General features: G+C 37.1%; 1 protein-coding gene and 1 pseudogene across 4 annotated transcripts in view; one reads left to right on the forward strand and one right to left on the reverse strand.

Annotated features, from left to right (window-relative positions):
• LOC121736006 (calcium uptake protein 3, mitochondrial) overlaps nt 1-25,054 on the reverse strand; it is a 157,396-nt gene that overhangs the window by 24,288 nt on the left and 108,054 nt on the right. Inside the window, exons 6-8 of one of the 4 annotated variants that reach the window (XM_042127024.1) lie at nt 24,187-24,252; nt 21,682-21,753; nt 19,204-19,350 (exon numbers count right to left, since the gene is read on the reverse strand). In XM_042127024.1, the coding sequence (XP_041982958.1) occupies nt 19,204-19,350; nt 21,682-21,753; nt 24,187-24,252 (285 nt within the window). The remainder of the gene's footprint in view (nt 1-19,203; nt 19,351-21,681; nt 21,754-24,186; nt 24,253-25,054) is intronic. The other 3 variants (XM_042127026.1, XM_042127027.1, XM_042127028.1) reach the window with 3 other exon arrangements.
• Nucleotides 1,901-3,688, forward strand: LOC121736007 (annotated as a pseudogene).

Below are 25,054 nucleotides of genomic sequence, written 5' to 3' on the forward strand. Positions count from 1 at the left end.
GACGACTCCGGATTCTCGCGAAGGATTACTTTATTACGAAATTTAATGTCAATTCGTCTAGACAACTGCGACTCAATGACGAATTATGTGACGCAAATCATGGAAACCGCTCAGAAACTGTCCGGAACTGGTTTTTCTGTTAATGACGAGTGGATTGGGTGCTTAATGCTAGCGGGATTGCCGGAAAAATACTTCCCAATGATCATGGCGATAGAACATTCGGGAATCGCCATTACAGGTGACGTAGTGAAGACAAAGTTGATTGACCTTGCAGCCAATGACGATTCCGAGCAAGGAAATGCTTTTTTGAGCAGAGGGCAGCACAATCGACAAAAGGTTGGCAGCAGTGCCAAAAATGACAGCTCAAATAATCATGGCGGCGGATTGTCAATGTCAGAGTCAGGACCAACGAAGAAAAACATAAAATGTTATCGTTGCAAACGGGTTGGCTTTAGAATCCTGCGGCACGAATTTTTGCGTAATTGTGGGTTTTATCAATTGCTAATAATCTCTACAAACCTCTCCTAGCTGCTTTTTGCGCGGAAATGCGTAGTTTTTGAAAAATTTAGATTTAAAAGTTTGGAGGTTAGATATCGAAAAACAACAACAATTAGGCTGTTAGGAGAAGAAAGAGACAACAAATGTCGAAACATAAGTAAAATTCATAGTGTCATCACGCTCTAACATCTTGATATGTCAACTTGTCAACGTCAAATGAAGGAAAGAAGTCATTTAACCGAGGGGTAATCTACTCCATTCCCCTATCGCTTGCGTTTGTGGAATGTTCGATGCGACTTTTTTCTTTCATTATATTCGACTTTTACGACGACTCGGCTTGTTTTTTGGACCTTGGATTTGCACAACGTTGACCCCTGCATGTTATATCGGACCCTTGAATAGCCTACTGTTGACCCCTGCGTGTTTACCTGGACCTGAATTGCCGAGCGGATCTTTTTTTGTTGCCTTTCTACCTGCGGCGCACAATACGATGGACGACAACCCCCACCCGTCGACGAGTTCAGCGTCACTTGAGTCGCCTTCGCCTGATGAGGACGTTGCCGTTATAGAGTTATACGGGGATTACGTGCAGAGACGTTTATACGCAAGTGAAATTGGTGCCATGTGTAATATTAGCAAACTCGTGCGTGAACTATCAAGTCGGGAGCAATGCGTCCAATTTGCTATTGAGAATGGACTTATTCCACATGAAAAGTTGTGTCGTGTACATAGTTTATTTTTTTATAACCACCCAGATCGAATCTGAGGGCGGAGGCTAGGTAGGTTTAAGTTTATTTTTTTTATAACCACCCAGATCGAATCTGAGGGCGGAAGCTAGGTAGGTTCAAGTTTATTTTTTTTATAACCACCCAGATTGAATCTGAGGGCGGAGGCTAGGTAGGTTTAAGTTTATTTTTTTTATAACCACCCAGATCGAATCTGAGGGCGGAAGCTAGGTAGGTTCAAGTTTATTTTTTTTAATAACCACCCAGATCGAATCTGATGGCAGAAGCTAGGTAGGTTCAAGTTCATTTTTTTTTAACCACCCAGATCGAATCTGAGGGCGGAAGCTAGGTAGGTTCAAGTTTATTTTTTTTATAACCACCCAAATTAGTTTTTAAATTACTAGCGATATTATATTAATTTTAGTAAAAATAAAAATGAAAAACATGTCAATCCACCATGTTAGATCGAACACCAATCAGAAGTGCGTGACGTCAGTCTTTCGTAAACAATGTAGTCTATGCATCTGTCATTCATTTTGTCGTACAGTCGCTAAGTTATTTCGCGCCGGAGAGTAATTTGTATTCTGTGTTTCGCGCTCTCTCTGTAATAAAATTTGTTCATCATAATATTCCTGGTAAAACTTGATAAAACAATAACAATAAGATGTGCAATAGTCATGGAACAAGGATTCATCAAGGCAAATAGTTCAAACTTGCCAAAAATTGATTTGTTGATGCTAGCAGAATTTTTTTCAACGAATAATGAGTTTTGCTCGGCTGAATTTCGCAATGTGAAAACCTCTATGTAAGTATTGTTTAATAAATCTATTATATTATATCATATACTCGTATGTACAGTAATAGTACCCCGCTTTACGCGACCCCGTTTTGCGCGGTTTCACTATAACGCGAATGTATCCCTCACGAAAAGCGGGGTATTACTGTATTATACTTACAAAATATGTAAAATTTACCATCAAATTAGCTAGTGTTAGCGGATGTCAATGGACAAGCTACATGATATTATATTTATTTATTTAAATCGGTATATTATGTTAGTCACTATATATAATTTTAATAAGTGATTATTATATTTTAAATATTAATAAGTAAGGTACTTGATTTTGACAATTAGTTAGTTATAAATGGGCGGGAGGATTATTTACTTCCGTTATAACTTCCTAAAATATGAGAACCACATTAATTAATATTTAGAATTATGTACTTAACTTATTTTTAGCCATTCTTAATTTTAATGTATTTCTTTATGATTTTGCTATATTTGAATTGTCAACGGAAGTTCGTTTCTTTTGTGTAAAATGGTATAAAAGCCAGCCATATTGCATTGATTGTTTCATTCCGTAATTAACTTTCAGACATGTAAGGTGAAACTCTGCTCGAATAAATATCGCTCAATGTATAATTCAAGACTTTTACTATACTCTAACACTAGGTTAACAATTTTACTGTTTGTTTTTATTTTAAGGTTATGTCATATCAATAACCTAGTTTTTATTATTGTTTTAGATCCTCAAGACCGTCATACGGCGATGACGCTGTGAGCTACGTGCAGCTAAAACGTGAAGGGAAACTGTGTGTAGTGAAGTGTAAAATTTGTCCTGAACACAAAGTTCATGCCAAATAGTATGGTGTCACATTAATAGTGGATGAAGAGGAAGAAGCTGTTATTTCCATAGAATGTAAGGACTGTGTAGCTTCTCAAGGAGGCTGCAAGCACTCTATAGCATTCCTTGTGCGGATCCACCGAAGTAGTGAAGAGCCATCCTTTACTGCCATGGAATGTTATTGGAAAAAATCGAAACTGTCCAAGGTTGGAACTAGTTTGAAATTCATGACAACAAAAGAGATGTTAAAGGGTGCAATTACCTTACCACCAAACAGCAGTTTTAGAAAAATTTTTGGATATATGGAAAAAACGAACAATTGATGGCTGTGAGCTTTTAATCTATCAGCCTGATTATAATTACAACGGTGTACAATGTCTGTCTATGTATCAGCTTTTGCTGAAGTACAAGGAAACATCAAGTAAGACATTCTTGGACAAGTTAGTTGTGTCTAATGAAATTATTGCTGAAGTAGAAAAACAGACCAGAGACCAGCACCAAAACAGCCTCTGGCATGAACTGCGTTACGGCAGAATCACAGCTTCTCGAGCATTCGAATTCAGCCGCTGTAAAACAAGTGATGGGACCCTAATAGCACTAATAATGGGAGGTAGGATCCCAGATACCCCGGCCATGAAGCATGGTAGGTTATTAGAAGACGAAGTGAGAAAAACTGTCAGTAACAAACTAGGCAAGAAAATTTCAAAGTGTGGGCTCATGCTGTCGAAAGAGTACCCAATGTTAGCAGCACCACCAGATGGGATTTGTGAGGATCACATTATTGAAATCAAGTGTCCCACAAGCACAAAAACTTATAAAAACTATATTAAAAATGGCTAACCTACTGAAATACTCATTAGTCATGAGTTAAGACAAAACAGCTGATCGCAGGGCCGCGCGCGCGGTATTTGGCGCGGGAGCCGGCCCGGGGTTTCATGATTCATCGGCGGCGGGCGATAATATCGCGCATTTTCTGCACGCATTATACATTGCGTGTTGAATATTTTGACTATTTTAAAAACTGGCGATTACATGAAAATTTCTTGCACCAATGGATATATCTCATGCCCTATAATAACCCCACGAAGTTATCGGAAGCGGTCTTTTGACACTCTGTATAACCAGTCATTAAATAAAAATCTACAATCGTAAAACCAAATAATTAAAGCATGAATCAAAAAATTCGAGACGTAAAAATGTCCGCTTGCCTGTATTTTTGCACCGACGTATGATAACTTCAAAACGCGGCGGCCGGTGGGCAACTCACTTGTCGCAAATTGTTCGCCGATGTCACCCGAACTTATAACATTGAACATCTTACCGTATCGTCATTTAATTTAGTAGTTATAGACTTGTTAATACTTACCCCTGTTAAATCTGGCCCCCCTCTCCCCTACATATTTCATTAGCTTTTTTAAGATATATTGTGACACAAAATAAACAGGACTCGGAATATTATTAGATGTGCGATGACTCATGCTCGCGCCCCGCTCGGCTATAGTTGTAAAAACGTACGAGAGGGACAGCGATATCCTTATCTCTCTGTTGCACTCGTGTGCAGGATAGGAAGCCCATTATTCGCGCGTTAGGCTCACAGCCTTACTGGGCTCGCTACCTGTTACGGGGTTTTATAATATCTATGGACTATTAAATACTCAAGAGATTTGCCGGAAAATGTGAAAGCTATTACACTGGTCTGCAATGAAATCCTCCTTTAAAAAATTATACTATAAATGTGAAAATTTTAATGCTATTCCCGTTGGCCGATTTTTTCTATCACGTCTAGATTTTTCAATATGAATTTTTTTTAATTTCATAAATTTAGTTCTTTTTTTAAATTTTTTTGTATGTCAAAAATAAGAACAGTATATATACACACAAAATAAGTTTTAGCGAGTTGTAAAAGAAAGAAAGAAAGTATTGAAAGTGCAGGCTATCTCATATCTCAAAACAAAATTTCCTCGAATCAGTGACGCGAAATTGAAAGAAGGAATTTTTGTAGGTCCACAGATACGCGAGCTTATGACAGATGAAGCATTTAATTCCAAGTTAAACAGAGCAGAAAAAAGAGCTTGGGTGGCTTTTGTAAGAGTGTGTCATAACTTTCTCGGGAATACAAAAGCTGAAAACTACCGACAAATCATTCGAGAGCTTCTTTCTGCTTATAAAGCTTTAGGATGCAATATGTCGCTCAAAATTCATTTTTTGGACTCGCAAGTAGATTTCTTTCCTGAAAATCTTGGAGCCGTATCAGATGAGCATGTTGAAAGGTTTCATCAGGATATTATGCAAATTGAAAAACGCTACAATGGGAAATGGTCAGCAGCAATGCTTGCTGATTTCTGTTGGTCGATCCACCGAGAAACTCCAATGGAAACAATGAAAAGAAAACAAACGACCAAGTAACTTCAATCTTTTCACCATAATACGATAACTTACTGATATTTTTAGTATTTGTGACTGTAAAATTATCTTTTTTCACTGTAAAACTTGGATCGTAATGATTTTTCACTTTTTTATTATTTTTGTTATTTTGATAATATCATTTTTTGAATAAATGAACTGATATAAAAAAAATCTATGTGCTATAATTATTTGCATGACAAATTCCTTGTTTAGACCATAAAATATGATGAATTCATGCATGAAAACAATTAGGAGAAAAAAAAAAAATTTTTTTGCAGACCAGTGTTATTGACCCTGTTATTCAAAGAAACGCATTCTTTGGCCATCGTGAAAACGTGCTACGTTAGTAATGTTATACGACGAGAGAGGCCACGTGCGACAGCTTGCTGTAGAGCGAATCAAAAACGCCAGGCTTTCGGCTTCCACCAGTCAAATCCAGACTTTAAAACCTCCACCTAAAAACTTCTTTGCTGATGATTATATCGACCTGTTGTCGTAAAAAAATAACTTTTACTCTTCCGCCGATTCTTTCAAAACATTGTAATGAGGAAATTCAAGAAATGGCTCTACAAAACCAAGTGCCACGATTTGACTACCCTTGCCACAATTGGCAAAGATAGTCAAACCGTTTGAAATATTTGAATCTAGTCACAGAGGCTTCTCAGAGGATCATAGGTGAATCGGCGAGGGACGTTTTAATAAGAAACTCTTTGAAGTGTCGCGCAGATATGCCGGAGCTCGAAAGAAAAAATCAGTTAAAAATTCCATAAAAATAAAATAATGTGCATATTAATGAAATAATAGTATATTTTTCTATGAAAATTTTATTTTTTTGATAATTGCTTTAAAGTGTTGTTTCATTATTAATTCTACACAATAAAGATGACTATAAGTCATGGGAATTAGTTGTAATAGCTATCAGACGGATAAGTGAAAATTCTTGTATGGTAGCATTTTTGACGACTGGTAGAGAGCTCAGGCCAGTATTTTTTTTTTAGATCTAATTATACTATTAGAATCTCCATGCGAAACGGCAACTTTTTCCACCTCTTGGGTAATTAAATTCGAAAAAAAACAAAATTTCACACTTCATTGACCCACCCTAATACGCAGGTATGTGGTGATAATACAAGCCATTACTTCTAGGGAAAAAAAAAGATGTGCTTAAATTTAAGAGTATACAAAAATTACTCCTTAAATATGTTGAACGTGTCGTCTACTGGTCACAAGTTACTGATCTACGGAGGGGACATAATCTCCAAATTTTTGTCAATTTGCATTCTTTCGGAGGGAAGTCGACTTCTGAAAGTCGAAACAAAGATTTTAGAAGATTTAGAGTTCAATTCAAGGAAGAAAAACAGGCAAGCTTTTAACGAAGATATCCCGAACATTCTTCTTGCTTCATTGGATCCTGTTTTTTTTATTTAAATAACACCAAGTCTGGATAGCCATAAACAGCCCGCGTACTTTGGACTTTGGAGAAACTTTAAGTTTAAGTAAAGTTCAGAGAACTCCAATTGAGTTCTTAGATGTGATGGAAAATATAGAGACTAGTTCCGAAACCTTGACTTCCAAAAAGGAGCAATGAAAAGGAATCTTTTGAGAAGAAAAACAAAGACAATTTTATTGTATTTACTCTAAAGTCGACGAGTCTAAATTGATCATTTACATCTAAATTATTGATTATGTATTTAGATCTAAATTCGAAAAAAAAAAAAGGAAATTGGCTGCTCCAGTATTGAGTCATACAGTTGAAGCTGGAATGATAGCAAACATTTTAGAAGGTATGATTAGAAATAAATTAGCTATTCTTTAGAATTTTGAGTGTATAGGTTTTTCCTAGCCTTACAGCCGTACCCCAGCTGCTGCCGTCGTCGCCCAGTGTCTCGTGCCCGGGCGCGGAACCGTCGGCGCTGGCGCCAGCGAGGCAAGCACGTCGCCGGCGCAGCGGGCTTTTGCTACGGACCGATGTATTAACTTGGTGAGATCCAACCAAAAAAGTAGATCGAGCTAAATCTATAAACAATTTCAACTCGCACATAGACCAAATCGGATCTAGCGAGACAGGCGTTTCTCAGATCGGACTCTGAACGGCGCGCTTTCAAACAAGAAGCTGAACGAGAAAGATTTAGTCGTGTCGTAAACCGCATAGGGTTAGAGTTAGTAATTCAGGAAAGATGAATAGATTTATTTCATCAAGTTTTAAGGCAAGGCTGTCCCTGAATTAGCAGGTCGATATCTCTCAGTACAAATATCGACGTTAAGGACATTAAAATAACATTCATATCAGCGCGCCTTGTATGGGGCGGTTACGACGCTCGCAGCGTTGTTGATAGGGCGAAATAGGAGAAAATTGTACATGTTATTTTATTTTTTTAATGACCGAATCATTTATTAAAAATCTATTCGATTATTTTGCTAGAATTATAAAAAAGCTATCCTTTTTGTAAAAAAAAAAATCATATCATTGTCATTAAAAATTACGAGATGTTCGAATTTTAAGTGTATTTTTATGGTGATATTTTTAGTTTAGTTGTTTAATTTTTAATTTAATCAAGGAAGCGGAAAAAATCTTACAGAAGCTCGGACGAGCCAAGAGCTAAGTCTAGGCTAGAAATGCTGGAGGAAAAAGTAGATAGGTTGTGTGAGGCACTTTTATCTAAAAAGGATAAATCAATATCATCCTGTAGCCGACCTTCAGACGACGAGGAATCTGAGATAGAAATAAATGTAGGAGAAGCACTGTCGCCGACGCCAGATGAGTGGCACATGTATCCCCAAGCTTCTCTGAAGAGGACGGTCCTGAACCTGGTTTAGATTTTCTGCCCATGGTTAAGGAGGCTGAACCCTCTATTCCTGCTCCATTGGAGAGCATTGAGAGAGAAGGCATAATGTGCCAAAGATTTGGCTCAGAAACTTGGGCTTATCCCAAGTTATCCCAAGAAACTTGGGATAAGGTGAGGTACAAAGAGGTGGAAAAACACTTGCACGCAGCACCAGTCTTTAGCGCCCTCAAAGTAAATACAGAGCTTGTCAGTCTCGGAATACAGTCGTTGAGTTTCCTCACCAAACAGGACCACATGCTAGGTACGATTTCCCATGGGCTCTTGTGCTAGCGTAAAGCATTATCCGAGGGCCTTAAGAGTCTCGCAAAGAAGTTTCCTGAAACATCTGAGGACGTGAAGCTACTTCTTAATGCAGATTCACAGTTCAGACAGACGTCCGACAACCTGCTCCAATACGTATGTGCACACAAAGCGGAAACTATTGAAATGAGGTGTAAGATTTCAAGGTCAAGGACGAAGCCATGAATCAGGCACTCCATCATATACCACCGTCGCTAACCCACCTTTTTGAGGGGAAGCAGTTGACGGAGTTTTTTTCGAGATAATGGAGGTGTCAGAAAGGTTTTCCCCCTCTTTCCGAGTTGGGACTAGCCAGAGGAGGCCCTTTCAAAGCACAACAAAGATCTTATGAGCCATCAAAATCTAGGCGAGCCTCATAGCGTAACCAACCCTCCATGCGAGTCGCTCAAACAGGTCAAAAAAGACCTCAGACTGGAAGAAAGAAGCCCATTAAGACGGACAAAACCCAACTTCGTCGTTACTGATGGAAGAAAATTGGGGCTCCCGATTGTGTTCTAAAAATCATTATGGGTTACAGCATCCCTTTTATTCGAAAACCGCCCATAGTACCTGTAAGAAAGACCCTTCTGAAGACTGTACGATTCGCACGCTTCTATAAAGTCAAGCTCAAACATCCGCCAGCTCCTTGGTTGACTTCTGAAATTCGAGATGCGATGAGGCGTAGGGACCGTGCTTATAGGAGGTTAATACGTGGGAGAGCCATGCTTCGGCACGAATGGGCCGGCTCGACCGGAGAAATACCACGTTCTCACAGAAAACTGGCGTGAAACAGCTCTTGCGCTGTGTTTCGCCGAGTGAGTGAGTATATCGGAGGCCCAATCCTCTACCCTATTCGCTTCCCTACCCTCCCCTATTCCCTTCCCTTTCCATCCCTACCCTCCCCTATTACGTTATTCCCTCTTAAAAGGACGGCAACGCACCTGCAGCTCTTCTGATGCTGCGAGTGTCCATGGGCGACGGAAGTTGCTTTCCATCAGGTGACCCGTTTGCTCGTTTGCCCCCTTATTTCATAAAAAAAAAGAAATCGAAGTGTTTCCAACTGGGATAGCTTCGAGAAAGCTAGGAATCGCTGCAACCAGATGAAACGTAATGCTAAACGCCGCCATATTTTCACTATCCCCTCCTAACATTTGGAAATTCCTTGGAACTATTGGTATAGGAAAGTCGCAAGTACTTCCGGAACTACCCAGTTCCATTAGCCTTGACGACTTAAATCTACATTTCTCTTCCACAGCTTCACTAGATGACCACACAAAACTCCAGACCATTAGTTACCTAAACGGTTTATCTCGTCCCAATTTAGACCCTTTTCAGTTTTCTCCAGTTGCTTTAGACGAGATCGATAAGTCCATTAAGTCCATAGTATCTAATGCCGTAGGTTGTGATGATATTAGTCGTCGCATGATTACCACCATCCAAGATGAACTTCTACCTGCCATCTCCCACATTATAAATTTCTCCCTTGTTTTCTCTGAATTCCCAAACTAATGGCGCAAAACATTTGTTTGCTCGCTTCCAAAAATCCCCAATCCCACTGATCCTTCACATTTTCGTCCTATCTCCATCCTTTCCTTCCTATCAAAGGTTCTCGAAGCTTGTGTCCATAAACAGCTGTCCGGGGATTGGGTGTGTGGCGGGCCCCGGGGTAGGGGGACAGACACACACATAATCAATAAACAAATATCATCAGTTACTTTCCAACCTCAAACCCGAGCGCACGCGCATAAAATAAAATCAGCTCAACGCGGTTACACCAGGTTACAAGAAACGGTCTCACGCGGTTACAACGAGTAACAGCCGGTCTCAGCGGGTCACAAATTCTAACGCGGTCCAATAGTGGCGGTACCAACGGATTGCAGTGCAGTGCAAGGCAGAAGTGGACTGTACGTGCAAAGTGCAGCAACCCAGCACCCTCTCAATAGAATCCACGAGTGGATACCTGTCACCAGACAGTCCACCACTGGTAAGTGTAGATATATAAAGGTCACTAGCAGCAGTCTCCCAAAGAACTAATCTAAGGCAAATAACAACAAAGCTACCCAGGGCCAACCGGGGCAACACAGCGACAGCAGGTACCTTTACAGATCAAACGACAACAACAGGAATGCACGCTGGAATGCACGCTGCAATCGGCATTAATATAACTCATGTTGTAATTTAATATCAAAATATTTCTGTTAGACTAGTAGCGCCATAGTATCAATGAGTTTGCTTATGTCATTCTTGATATTATGACATTGTATCTGACAAATAAAGAGTCAGTCGTTAACCGAAAGTGCATGTTTCAATAGGTTATGAGCTAATGTCCAAATTTTTCTTAAGTAATAAGTGTTACAGTTTAAGAAAAACGCTGAACTTTCGTGTAGATAATGGCTTTGATCTATATACAAAGTGTTCCCAAATTGAAAGGGAGAGAAAATTATGATGAGTGGAGTTTCGCGGCAGAGAACTTGTTAGTGCTAGAGGGCATGATCCAGTACATCAAGGCGCCTGTGCCCGGCACGGAAACAAAGACTGCAGACGACGAAAGGACTAAGGCCAAGCATATATTGACTATTGACTCCGGGCTGTACGTTCACATCAAGGAAACGAAAACCTCATTTGAGCTGTGGACAAAGCTGAAAAACATGTTCGATGACTCGGGATTTACAAGAAAAATTTCTTTGCTGCGACATTTAATCTCAATCAGGCAAGAAAATTGCGATTATATGACTAACTATGTAACTAAAGTAAGTTGTCGAGACAGCACAAAAATTAAAAGGAACCGGGTTCGCCATTACAGATGAATGGATAGGATCATTATTATTAGCAGGTTTGCCGGAAATGTATTCTCCTATGATCATGGCCATAGAGCACTCCGGAATACAGATTACAACAGATTCAATAAAATCTAAATTAATCGATCTGGAAGGTTCTTTACATTTGGACACCAGTGGCGCTGAATTCGCTGCAAATATATCGTACTCGAAGCGGTACAACACTACAAATAAAAATTGCTGTCAACAACAACAAAAGTCAATGGCGCCTAAGGTGCAGTCGAAAAAAGTAATTTCGTGATACAAATGCAAAGAAATCGGGCATTTTAGAAATCAATGTCCGTTATTGCAGAAAAACAAGCAAACTAACGTGTTTAGTGTAGTATTCTTGAGTGGACAGTATAATAAAAGCGAGTGGTATATTGACTTCGGCGCAAGTGCGCACATGACATCGAATGAAAATTGGATTGAAAATACTTATTTTATGCCAGTTATGTCTCAAATTACGGTAGCTGATAGTACAAAGTTGCCTGTGAAATGCTCCGGGGACGTGAAAATAACTTCAGATCGCAACTTCAAGATTACTGTCAAGAATGTGTTGTGTATTCCAAAATTATCAACAAATCTGTTGTCAGTGAGTGAACTTATAAAAATCGGCAGCAAAGTTGTGTTTGAGAGTAACAATTGCCACATTCGAAATATGAAGAATGAGATAGTGGCCGCTGCATATTTGGTTAATGGTGTTTACAAGTTGAATTTAAAAACAACAGATTGTATGCTAGTAGCACCAGCATTGACAAGTGCAGAGTTATGGCACAAGCGCCTAGCACACATAAATCGTAGAAGGAGTGAGTTTTTCTTCTCCTAGTGACACAAAGGAGAACTGTATAACATGTTGTGAAGGCAAACAAACAAGGCTGCCATTCCCACATAGTAAACATACTAGCAAGGATACACTACAATTAGTCCATGCAGATGTGTGTGGGCCTATGGAGACGAGGTCGATTGGAGGTTTCACGGTTTTTCTTACTTCTTGTATTACAGTAAGATGACATTCATTTATTTTCTGAAACATAAAAGTGAAGTTTTCCAGAGATTTAAGGATTTTAAAGCTATGGTTGAGAACAAACAAAATAGAAAAATTAAAGTACTTTGAACGGACAACGACAACAAGAGGTGAATTTTAATAGTTTTTTGGCAAATGAAGGTATAATACATCAAAGGACTACTCCATATGCACCTGAGCAGAATGGTGTTTGTGAGAGAGCCAACAGAACTGTTGTAGAAAAAGGCAGATGTTTGCTTTTTGAGGCAAAACTTGAAAAGAGATTTTGGGCCGAAACTGTACATACTGCAGTTTATCTTAAAAACAGATGTGTTACATCTAGTCTAGTAAACAAAACACTTTATGAAGTGTGGTATCAAAGGAAACCTGATTTGAGCCACATACGTCTATTCGGAAGTCCGGTGATGGTGCATGTTCCTAAAGAACAAAGATTGAAATGGGACAAGAAAGCTGAACAATTTATATTGGTTGGATTCTCTGATACTGAGAAGGGATATCGAGTATATGATCCAAAGAAAAATGTTGTCACTGTAAAGAGAGACATTATAGTGATGGAAGGAAAGCATGGAATTGAAAGTCCAGGAGAAAATGCTATATGGATACAGAAAGATAAACAGAACTTAACGCAAACAGAAGAGACTGAGACACCAGATAATGTGCAAGAATCTAGTATAGAGAACAGAGATTCAGTGGGGGACTCTAACATAACTGAATCTCCTATCTCTATTTCAAGTTCTGATTCATCAGCATATATGGATCCAGATGAGACTCTTGTGAATACTTCAACTGATTCCATCACATTGACTGAGACTTCATCAGGTGAGCTTTAAAGTATTGGAGCTGATGAGGTGCTTGGAGCTAAAAGGCAGAGAAAAGTACCAAACCGTTTTGGTTATTCAAACATGTGTACATCAAACAACTTATCATGTGCGGAGGAGATTGATTTTTCAGAAGCGCTGAATGGACCGGAAGCAGAACAGTGAAAGCTGGCCATGCGTGAAGAGTTGCAGTCATTTTAGTATAATGATGCTTGGGAGCTCATTGATATACCAAGTGACACCTCCATAGTGCAATGCAAATGGGTGTTTAATAAAAAAATTGATGTCAATGATAAAGTGAGATATTGGGCAAGACTTGTGGCCAAAGGCTTTTCACAGCGAAGTGGAATTGATTATGTGGACACGTTTGCTCCTGAAGTAAAACATTCGACTCTAAGAATGTTATTTGCTCTTAGGACACAGTGGGATATGGACATTATTCATCTCGATGTAATTACTGCTTTTCTAATTAATGGACACTTAAATGAGAATATTTGTATGTATCTTCCTGTAGGTTTTGAATGTGCAGATAAAGGCAAGGTTTTAAAACTTAAGAAAGCAATATATGGGCTTAAACAATCATCTTTAATGTGGTATAAGAGAGTAAAAGATTGTCTATGTAAATTAGGTTTTAAAATTAGTAACAATGAACTATGTGTAAATACAAAAATAAGTGAGAATGTAAAAATAATTGTAGCTGTTTACGTCGACGATTTTTTAATCTTCTACTAATTCTGCTACTAAATACTACTAAATCTAGCTTCATACTAATTTGACCTATACTTCATAGGAAAATCGTTATAACTTCTAAACTATCTGACTAAGAGCATTGAAGTAAAAAATTTATTTAAGGTAAAAACCTCCTCTTTCTTTTTAAAATAAAAAAAAACCAGTTTAATGTGCTAGATTTTTCACAAAAAGCCATTAATTAAAAAATACACAATTTTTTTTCTTAAACTTTGGTTTTTCTATGTTTAATTCCACGAAATTTATAACATATTGCCTATGTAAGCGTAGTCCACAAGTTTAGCTATCAAATGAGATCTTTTTTATCTTTATAGGATTTTTACATGAGAAGTACTGGCCAGATTAGTGTGAAAGCCCGAGAAAAACTAAAATGGCTGCCATTTTACAACTGTGAGAGAGAGATAAAATTTGAGGGCCAATTTGTCGATAAAATATGCCATAAATTATGACATTAAAGGATCGGACACCGGTGTTGGGACACATTGTATATTAATCTATATCTGAATGGCTGGTAAGTGTTATAGTCTAGGAGCTAGCAAACAGTTATTAGGTACGCAATAGAAACAAAAATAATACATATTATGAACTGATTAATTTTTATTAGTCTAATATTGTAAAGTATAGACAACTAGTGTCAAACTTAAAAAGTTAGATTGTCAAATCTCTAGTCTGTAGTTGTCCTTCTATTGCAATGACATTTGGTATGTACAGAATATAGTTTTTCATCTTGCCTAACCGCTTTCTTATTTTCCTAATAACTATTATACTACTTAACATGGTGTCAGAATAAGTATATAACGTGATAAAAAAAAGGAATATATGTGAGAAAGTTGTAAAATGGCTACGAACGATACCGTATCCGGAATAAAGCCGCCTGCTAGCCTACAAATTGACTCGGACAAGTCGACGTCATGGAAAAAGTGGTTACAACAGTTCGAATGGTATGCAATTGCTATTCAACTCGATAAAAAACCAGCCGAAGTCCAGGCAGCTACATTTATGGCAGTAATAGGCCCAGACGCGATCGAAATCTACAACAGCTTCAATCTAAGCGACGCAAATAAAAATAACCTCAAAATTATAAAAGAAAGGTTTGGGGAATATTTCACACCTAAAACAAATATATCATTCGAGAGGTACATATTTTTCAAGATCGAACAAAACGAAGATGAACACTTTAACGAATTTTTAACCAGAATAAAAACTCAAGCAAGCAAATGTGAGTTTGACAATTTACTTGACGAAATGCTAAAAGACAAAATAGTATTTAGAATTAGATCAAATCAGATAAGAGAGAAATTGTTGACAGAAGACAAACAACTTGACAAAAGCTATAGCAATATGTAAAACTTGTGAAGAAGCCACAAAACAACTGGACGAGTTCGAAGGTAAAAATAAAGTCTTATCACTGAAAAACAAAAGTCTCAGAAATAAGCAAAATTAATATTTTGACTGCAAAAGATGCGGTACAAACCATAAAAGCAGAGAATGACCAGCTTTTAATAAACCATGTGCAAAATGCAATAAAAATGGACATTTTGCCAAGATGTGCCATACACAAAAAAAATATCAGATTAAACAGAAAAATAGAGTGAATGCAGTAGAAGAAAGCTCAATTAGTTCTGAAGATGAGGTATACATATCAGCTATAAATGCTGGCGGAAATAAAGACTGGACAGAAAAGATACAAGTTGGTAATGTGCAATTTACAGCCAAACTAGATACAGGAGCACAATGCAATGTGTTACCGAGACACTTGATAGACAAAATAAAGGCAAAGCTAAAACCAAGCCGCACTAAAAATTTAATAAGCTACACTGAAGATAGACTGGCAGTTTTGGGTGAAGTGGAGCTATTGTGTACAATCAAAAATGAAGAAAGTAACATTACATTCAAAGTAGTACAAGAAAAAGTTATACCAATTCTAGGACTAGATACCTGTGAAAAATTGGAATTAATCGCTAGAGTCAAAACATTGAAGGAAAGTGAATGCGAAGATGATGTGTTCAACGGTTTAGGCTGTTATAAAGATTATGAGTATGATATTGATCTTATAGAGAACCCAAAACTCGAAATCATACCACCAAGACGTATTCCACATGCCATAAGAGATGAGGTGAAGCAAGAACTCGACAGAATGGTGAAGTTAGATGTCATAAAGCCACAGAAGGAGCCTACTCCTGCGATGAGTCCTATTGTAATTGTCAGACAAAAAGGCAAATTAAGAATCTGTATAGACCCATCTGATATAAACAAAAACATTCTGAGACGTCACTTCCCACTTACTACTATAGAAGAAATTTCAGCTGATATTAAAGGTTCTAAGTTCTTTGCATTATTAGATTGTACAAAAGGATTCTGGCAAATAAAACTTTCCGAAAGAACACAAAAAATACTAACTTTTGCTACCCCATGGGGAAGATATTCTTACAAAAGACTCCCTTTTGGAGTGTCGTCAGCACCTGAAATATTTCAAGAAATATTAACTAATTTGCTCAGTAAATTCAAAAATGTCAGAGTGTCCATCGATGATATATTTATTCATTCAAAATCCAGAGAAGAACTCAACAAAACTGTTTGTGAAGTCATAAAAACATTGAAAGCAGCCGGTTTCAAACTGAATAAAGATAAGTGCATTTTTGAATCACAAAGAATTAAATTTTTAGGGCACATTGTTTCAGAAAATGGACTAGAAGCAGACCCTGAAAAGTAAAAGCCATTCAAGAAATAAAAACACCAACAAATAAAACTGAGCTACAGAGACTACTAGGGATGATTACGTATCTAAACAAATTTATTCAAAACATGTCAGAATTGACAGATCCATTAAGAGATTTGCTACACAAGAATACAATCTTCACATGGGAAGCCCATCAAGAAGAAGCTCTGAACAAAATAAAACATGTTTTACAGAGTCCTCCAGTATTGAAACTATATGATGTTAACAAACCAGTAACACTAACTGTAGATGCAAGTTCAAGAAACCTTGGAGCAGCACTTCTTCAAGAAGGACAACCAATAGCCTATGGTGCAAGAGCGCTGACTAAAACAGAACAGAATTATCCACAGATTGAGAAAGAAGCACTTGCTATACTGTTCGGATGTAAGAAGTTTCATGAATATGTATATGGCAAAGAACTGACAGTGGAATCAGACCATAAGCCACTTGAGACAATCTTTAAAAAAAATATACAATCTGCTCCAGCGAGACTGCAACGCATAATATTCAATCTTGCACCATACTCGCCAAAGGTTATATTTAAAAAAGGAACAGAAATACCCTTAGCAGATCTCCTCAGTCGAGATTGCGATACATCTAATCTGAAATATGAACAAGAAGACAATTTGAAAATTGCAGTTATACTACCTATGTCATTAAACGCTAAAGAAGAGTTAATTACAGCTACTAAGGAAGATCCACACTTACAGTTACTTCTAAAAACAATAATACAAGGATTCCCAGAAAAAGTCAATGATCTGCCTACCGAACTACGACATTATTTTAACTTTAAAGAAGACTTAAGCTATCTCAACGGAATAATATTCAAAGGAAATAAAATAATAGTACCAAAATCACAGATTGCTAAAATGTTAAAGAATATTCATCAAGGACATCTAGGTATAAATAGCTGTTTAAGAAGAGCACGGCAATTTCTTTACTGGAAAGGACAATATGACGATGTCATAAGACTAGTTAAAACCTGCTCTGTCTGTGAACAAACTCAGAGAGATAACATTAAAGATATAGTACTAATTAAAAAGATCCCTACACTTCCATGGCAAATAGTTGCATCAGATTTATTTGAGTTAAAAGGAAAAACTTACCTAGTAATCTGTGACAGTTACTCTGGATTCTTAGATTTTCATCAGCTAAAAGGTCAGTCATCATATGAAGTAATTGAACAACTAAAAAGATGGTTTGCTGTGCATGGAGTGCCAGAAGAGCTGCAAACTGATAATGGAACACAATACTTGTCTCAAGAGTTCAAGATCTTTCAAAGAGAATGGAGATTTAATCATGTCACATCCAGTCCACATCACCATCAAGGCAATGGGCTCGCTGAAAAGGCAGTTCAAACAGCCAAGAATATGCTAAGAAAATGCAGCATTGACAAGTCGGATGTTCAACTAGCTTTGTTAAACTGGAGAAACACACCAAGAAATGATATTTTAGGTTCACCAAACCAACGATTATACAGCAGAATTACTAGATCTCCAATACCCACCCTTGACAAAAATTTAAAACCAAAAATAATACAAGGAGTTACAGCCGAACTGAAACGACTAAGAGAAGAACAAACCCGATACAGTAATAAGCATACCAAACAGCCAGATACTATAGAAGTTAATGACAAAGTCCGACATAAAGTCTCTCATCGTCACTGGGAAGGGGCCACTGTGGTGAGTAAGCCTGAAGGTCTACCAAGATCTGTAATCATTGAAACAGACAAAGGACAAATACTAAGAAGAAATTTAAGCCACCTGCATAAGACACAAGCAGACATACCCAGCAACAGAGTAGTAATACCTGAAACCGTCCATGCTGATGAACCAGCTTTACAACAGGCCCCAGCACAAGAACAATTACCACCAATCACTAGCTCACCCCCAGCATCAACAAGTTCTATAATGAATAACCCTGATCATACAAATAATTCAAATTTGCCTCAACCAGTGATTGCACCAAGAATGTCAAGATTTGGTAGAATCATCAAGCCAATAAATAAACTTAATATTTAATTATAATCATAGCACCTAAGTTTATAATTACTAGTTCATTATGTAAGATACATATGGTATCTAGTTGGGTTGTGCAATTTATTCTATTATTACTGTTACTATGTTAGTAAACTAATTATAATTTTTGTCTGCATAGAAAGGGAGATGTAAAGTATAGACAACTAGTGTCAAACTTAAAAAGTTAGATTGTCAAGTCTCTAGTCTGTAGTTGTCCTTCTATTGCAATGACATTTGGTATGTACAGAATATAGTTTTTCATCTTGCCTAACCGCTTACTTATTTTCCTAATAACTATTATACTACTTAACAAATATTTATATATTTACAAAATTAGAAATGGCTAACTTTTAAATATTTTTTCTATCTTTAAATTGACGATTATTATATTTAATCGTTACAAATATGCGAAATCTACGTAAAGTGAGTCGTACTGCGTAAGAGGCGCGCGCGTGTGCCACGGGTCAGTGCACGGCAACCATTGAATCGCCCCGACGTCGGGGAGTCTCGGTATGTACTTGTAGCTCGGCGGCGGAATGGCGGAGTGACACACCCCTGACGTGGGCTCCGGCCTGACCGTGTATATCACCTCGCTCGGTCGGAATGTCTTCCTTTGCGGCCACCACCATTATTCCCAGTCTGGTATCTGCGGTGCTACTAAACAGTAATTCAGTCTTACCTGTAACATAGTGTCCGTGTTGTGTCGTCTCTGCAGGCCCTGGTCGTCGTTGACGTAATTCTCCTGGGGCGCGCCATCTTTTCTCTCTCCCTCCTTCCCCGCCATCCCCCGTTTGTCCTTCCACGCGTAACTGAAGATCTTTTCCATCTGAAAACAGACATCTTGTCAAAATTCATTCACTAGTTTCGATAGCGAAATTAGCGGGCCCCTAGACGATCAATTTTATTGTGCAATATCACGTATTGTGTAATATTATTGACCGTCTAGGGTTGATATTGAACGCGTCCGCCTTTCAATCTTATTGTCAAATAAATTGCAGACTAAATTGATTGTCTAGCTCTAGGGGCCCACTAAGGTTTCAAAAATGGGATTTGTCATAACGGATCGTAAGATTCGTAAGCGCCATGACACATAGCGATGCGTTATGTCTAATCCCATTCTGTGCTTAGATTGGTCGTTACGCACAGAGTTCAAAGTTAATAGTAGAGGAGACCGTAGGAGGTCGACTTTCACCGATGGGCGATGTAATAACCAGATGAGACATATTTTTTATCAAATATAATTTATAAACAAATATGCCTAGATTTACTTGCCTATCTAAAAGTGCTCATGGCAATTTTTTTTTTAGTTTTTAGCTAGGCAAAGTTGATTTTTTGCAGGCAAGTCTATATGACTGATTTTGTAATAAAATAATCTAAAATTTGATATAACTTTCGATAAGTTAGCAGAACGATGGAGTCACCTATATTGACTTACCTGTTCACATCGGCTTGCCAGGTAGCTATGCTTACACAGAAATGAGTAGGCAAGCCTACTGATGCATATTCTGTGTGTTAAAAACTAACAGTGAAATAAAATTCATTTGGTTATCAAAAGAATAAAAGTCATGAAAAAAAAAATCGATTAAAGTTATTTAATTAAAAATAGCCATGAGCACCTTTAGATAGGCAAGTATTTATAGGCATATTTGTTAATAAATTACTTATATCTGATAAAAATATGTCCCATCTGGTTATCAGATCGGACATATTTTTATCGACTGATAAAAATATGTCCGATCTGATGATATCCGTCCGATCTATGAAGGTCGACCTCCCTCCGGCTCTTAGACCATAAGTTAATTCAGACCTACTTGCGCATAAATGGGATTAAAGTATAAACTGCGTGAAACACTCCAAGATGGCAGGTTTATAGGGTTTCGAAACTCGGAAGAGTAAATAGGGGTTAGGATCACTTTGTTACCCGTCCGTCTTTTCTCAACGCTTCGAGTTTTTTTCAACGCTTGGAGGTATCAGGCAGAAAATTCACTAAAAAATACTCAGGTTTGTACAGAATTCTCATGATGAGTCGTACTCGCGCTTGTCCGTTAATTTTAACTGCGCAAGTGGATCTAAATACTTAGTACAAATATATTAAAATATTTTAACGGCCGTAATCAGAGACATTTAATTATTACTGATCTTAAATGAAGAGTTTGAAAATGTATAAAGCCTACGTCATTTTTTTATTTAAAAATGTAATGCAAAGTTAGTATAAATAAAAACAATAGATTAAAGTAATCAAAGCAGTCTGAATACGGCCGTAAAAGGGTGTCAACTATGTAAGGGTGTATGTTGTGTTAGTCACATTATTAGAACAATCAGCAAATGTGCATATTTTATGTGTTTCTCTTCTTGTGTTAGTTATTAGCCACGTTTCTATCTTTGACTGAGACGTTGGAAGAGTTATTTGGTAGAAAAGGAGCAGTAAAAATATAAATCTTTCTATTAGTAGGTAAGTTGGGAAATATGCATTTACAGTCACATCACAAAATTAAGATGAGATTCGCATGCAATTGAAAACGTTGACATACGTTTCTCTTTTAAATTGTTATTTCATGCAAAAAATTTTAAATATTGGCTGATATTTTATGAATGTTAAATTTTTTCTCATGTAATGATACTTGCAAACGTATTATAGCAGGCGCAGGGTGGAATTGAGTATGCCAAATAAATATGACACCTCACTTTTTTGTCGGGAGTTAAAATGAACAAATATGTCACCTGCCTGCCTAGTATACGTCAACGAGATATCTCACTCTCGAGATAATTAAAAACTACTCGTCTCATAATGTCAAAATCTCGACATTATCTTGACAAAACTCTATAAAATGTGTTATTTCGATGACAGATCTACGCGAGAAAAAATGTTTGTCATGCGAGGGTTAATAGAGATGAAGAGACAAACCATGTAGAGTGAGATATCTCGTTGGCGTATGCTAGGCATGCTGGCAACAACTAGTGTCAAAATTGGACCAATACGACTCCTGGTAACATAGAATCATCATTTGCATGCTATCTGAGTTCAAGCCGATTCAGAGAATGCGGTCCACATAATATTTTGTATACTCGACTCCACCCAGCACTCGCTCTATATGATCTGCACCCATCTTTCAAAACATTTGTAAAATCAAAACGCACACTTTGATTTTGAACTTACTAGCGAGGGCTTATTATCATTTGTTTTAGGTCCAGTTGTTTTTTGAGTGCTTGACGATACTAGGGAAAGCAGCTACAATAGCAAAGAAATACACATACATTAGAATATTACGTACGGGTATTAAAAGCAAGAATATAACTGAAAAATTGTTTAAAAATTTAATATTATTATTGACAAAAGCTTAAAGGACCAATAATTCTGAAAACTCTTAAAAGACTAATCATTACATCAATATTAATAAAATATTGAATAAACATGCAATTATAAGTCAATAACTTCTATTGAGTAGTCAACAGATAGAGATGCGGATATATTATGAAAATCTGTAAAGAGGTAACACAATCAAATCCACACTAATACTAAATAATAAAAAGGGTTACGTACCGTTATAGAGCAAAAATTGTGCTTTTGTATGGGGGCCCCCTTGAATTTTTATTTTATTTTTAAATATTATTATTAATTATTAAAGTAAGTACACAATTCATATATTTTAGGCCTTTGTGAAAATTTCAAGTGCCTACCTATTGCCATTATTGATATCGAGCAAAAAAGGCCATAAAAATCACGTTTGTTGTATGGGAGCCCCCCTTAAATAATAAATATTAATATTGTTTTCAGTATTTGTTGCTATAGCGGCAACAGATATACACAATCTGTGAAAATTTCTGTCTAGCTGTAGCGGTTCTTGAGTTACAGCCTGGCGAATGACACAGACGGACGGACAGATGGACAGACAACGAAGTCTCAGTAATAGGCTCCCTTTTTTACCCTTTGGGTACGGTACCCTAAAAATGTTAAAATTATAACATTTATAATATTAGTGTGGATTTAAATTTAGTACGATTCCGTTAAAGAAGCTTAAATATAGCAATTATTCCTATATTTAAGCTTTTTAGCGAAAAACATCAGTGTTTAATATTTGTTTTTGTCTGTATTCATTTTGATTTGACGTGCGTTTTAAGTTTTTTTATTTTAATTTTCATATTAATAAAAAAGTAAGATAAAAATTATTACAGCCTTTAACTTACAGTCTCTGTCTATATAATTATACTATGGTCTGATATGGAAAAAAGTTAGGGCCGGGACACATAAACGGGACACGACGTCGCGTCGTAGAAACTCACGATGCGTCATCTTTAAATTTTGAATAACAACTGTGGCACTGACACAGGAACGCATCGTGAGTTTCTACGACGCGACGTCGTGCCGTGTATCGTGGCACGTTACGATGTCGCGACGTAGTTTTTTACGATGCTCGTCGTAGACACCCACGACGCGACGTCGCATCGTGAAACGACGCCGCATCGTGGTACGACACGACGTCGTGTCGTGTTTATGTGTCCCGGCCCTAAAAAGGCTTCAAAGACAAGAAAAAAATGTATTGATATGGGATGTTACACAAAGGTCAGAGCAAAGGGAGCTACTGAAAGAAATCGGATCAAACGTCGAACAACACTTTTTGTTTATTATGGTGCTGCCCCTAGTGCGAAAACATTGCAGGATATAATATACGTGATATAATATATTACACCCTACTAGAATCTAGATGACTCTGTTGCGCCAAAACTCGTTTATCGCGCGGGAACCGTACATTGTTCCGGGATAAAAAGTATCTCCATACCAAATTTCAGCAAAATCGGTTCAGCGGTTTGGCCGTGAAGAGGTAACAGTCAGACAGACAGACAGACAGACACACTTTCGCATTTATAATATTAAGTAAGTATGGAATGGATTAAGAAAATGTTGCAGTAATATTATATCCTATTAGTTTTAAATTATAATAGTCCATTACGCCTAAGGGCATTTTTCCTATTTTTAACGAATTCTATGATCTTACCTTTATGACATTTGTCAAATGTATAAATCTTTTATAAGTAAGAGGATAAAAGTTAATTTTGTTACAGCAGCAGTTAAACATATAATTGCGAATTGCAAAATGAGACGGTGAAAATAGAATTGAAAATTATTTCCACTGCCGATGAATCAATTTCAAATGAAATTGATTTATAGGCAGAGTACGAGTCGCGATCGTTGTCGAATCAAAATCGAATCGGACTCGTAAATCGAAATCGCATCAGTTTATAGAGTAGGAACGCAAACCTTTAAGCCTGAATTTGATATTCTAAAGCCGTCTACTGCCAGTCTAATCTACTAAGCGTATGTTCCAAAATAAAAACCAATATATTGGCCAGTACTCAAGACGTCATGTATCATATTGTACTGGTGTGCCATTGGTGAGACAAGTGCGACATATTATAATGATTGATTCATAAGCAGTTGACGGAAGTACGTCATCTGTCGGCTGGGTTTGACAAAACGCGACCAAAATACGTAGGTCTGCCATCTGCCTATGAACTTCTCTAATAGTTCGTCAATGCACCAGGACATATTTCGGAAAGAATCAACATTATGACGTAGTCTAGACGACACGAGCTCTGGCCTGTATACTGTGCCATATTTCGGAACATTTGTACTGCGGTGGTACAGACAAGCACACAAACTCACTGCTCGTTGGCTGTGCGGATCCAAGTCCTTACGCTCCTTCAGCGAACCGCCAAGAAGCCGCTGTATCTACATACACATCGCAGAAAACATGCAACTAATAACAACACAAAATTGAAAAATAAAATATACTGTATACTAAATAAATATATAACTATATCGTTCAATGCTCATGCAATATGTGCCATAGGGATGTTGACTATTTGTCGGGTATTCAATAATCTGACATGAAAAAAGACCCATTTTTGTCAATATTAATCTTTCAATTTTTAGAAAAGTATTTATTTATCGCCTATGTGCACGCTGTATTTGTATTAACCCACTATAGTCAGGTATTGAGTTGATGAATTCTGTCATGTTCTATAAGAAGTCGAGCATAACTCCTTTAGATCATAATAAATTATAATATAGACCAAACGACAGTAAAAAATATTAAAAATTTATTATTTTTAATATTTTTTTAGCCAACATCCCTATTCTCAGTATGATTTTTTTATTCTACTCAAAATGCTATGCATTGAAGTATCAATAATAATATTATGATCTAGATATCATGCTCAGTGCTTGCATGAAAATTCTAGGTCTAGTGCTCAAACCACTAAACAGTTCACACTGTGCTAATTTCAACTTTATGATAAAAAGTATAAAGATATGAAATTAATATCAAAATTAAAATAAACTTAATAATATTTTGCTGCTCTTAAAATAAATATTTGCCGTCATAATAGACCTTTATAACTATTACCTCTGTTCGCCATAATGTGAATAATACATGTACTATCAGATAAGTTAATTCATAGGCAGATGTAGGACCTACATAATTAAGTAGCGTTATGTCAAATCCAGCCGACAGATCACGACTGACATTTAA

Source organism: Aricia agestis, chromosome 18 (genome assembly GCF_905147365.1).
Source record: "Aricia agestis chromosome 18, ilAriAges1.1, whole genome shotgun sequence".
Classification (NCBI taxonomy): Eukaryota; Metazoa; Arthropoda; class Insecta; order Lepidoptera; family Lycaenidae; genus Aricia; species Aricia agestis.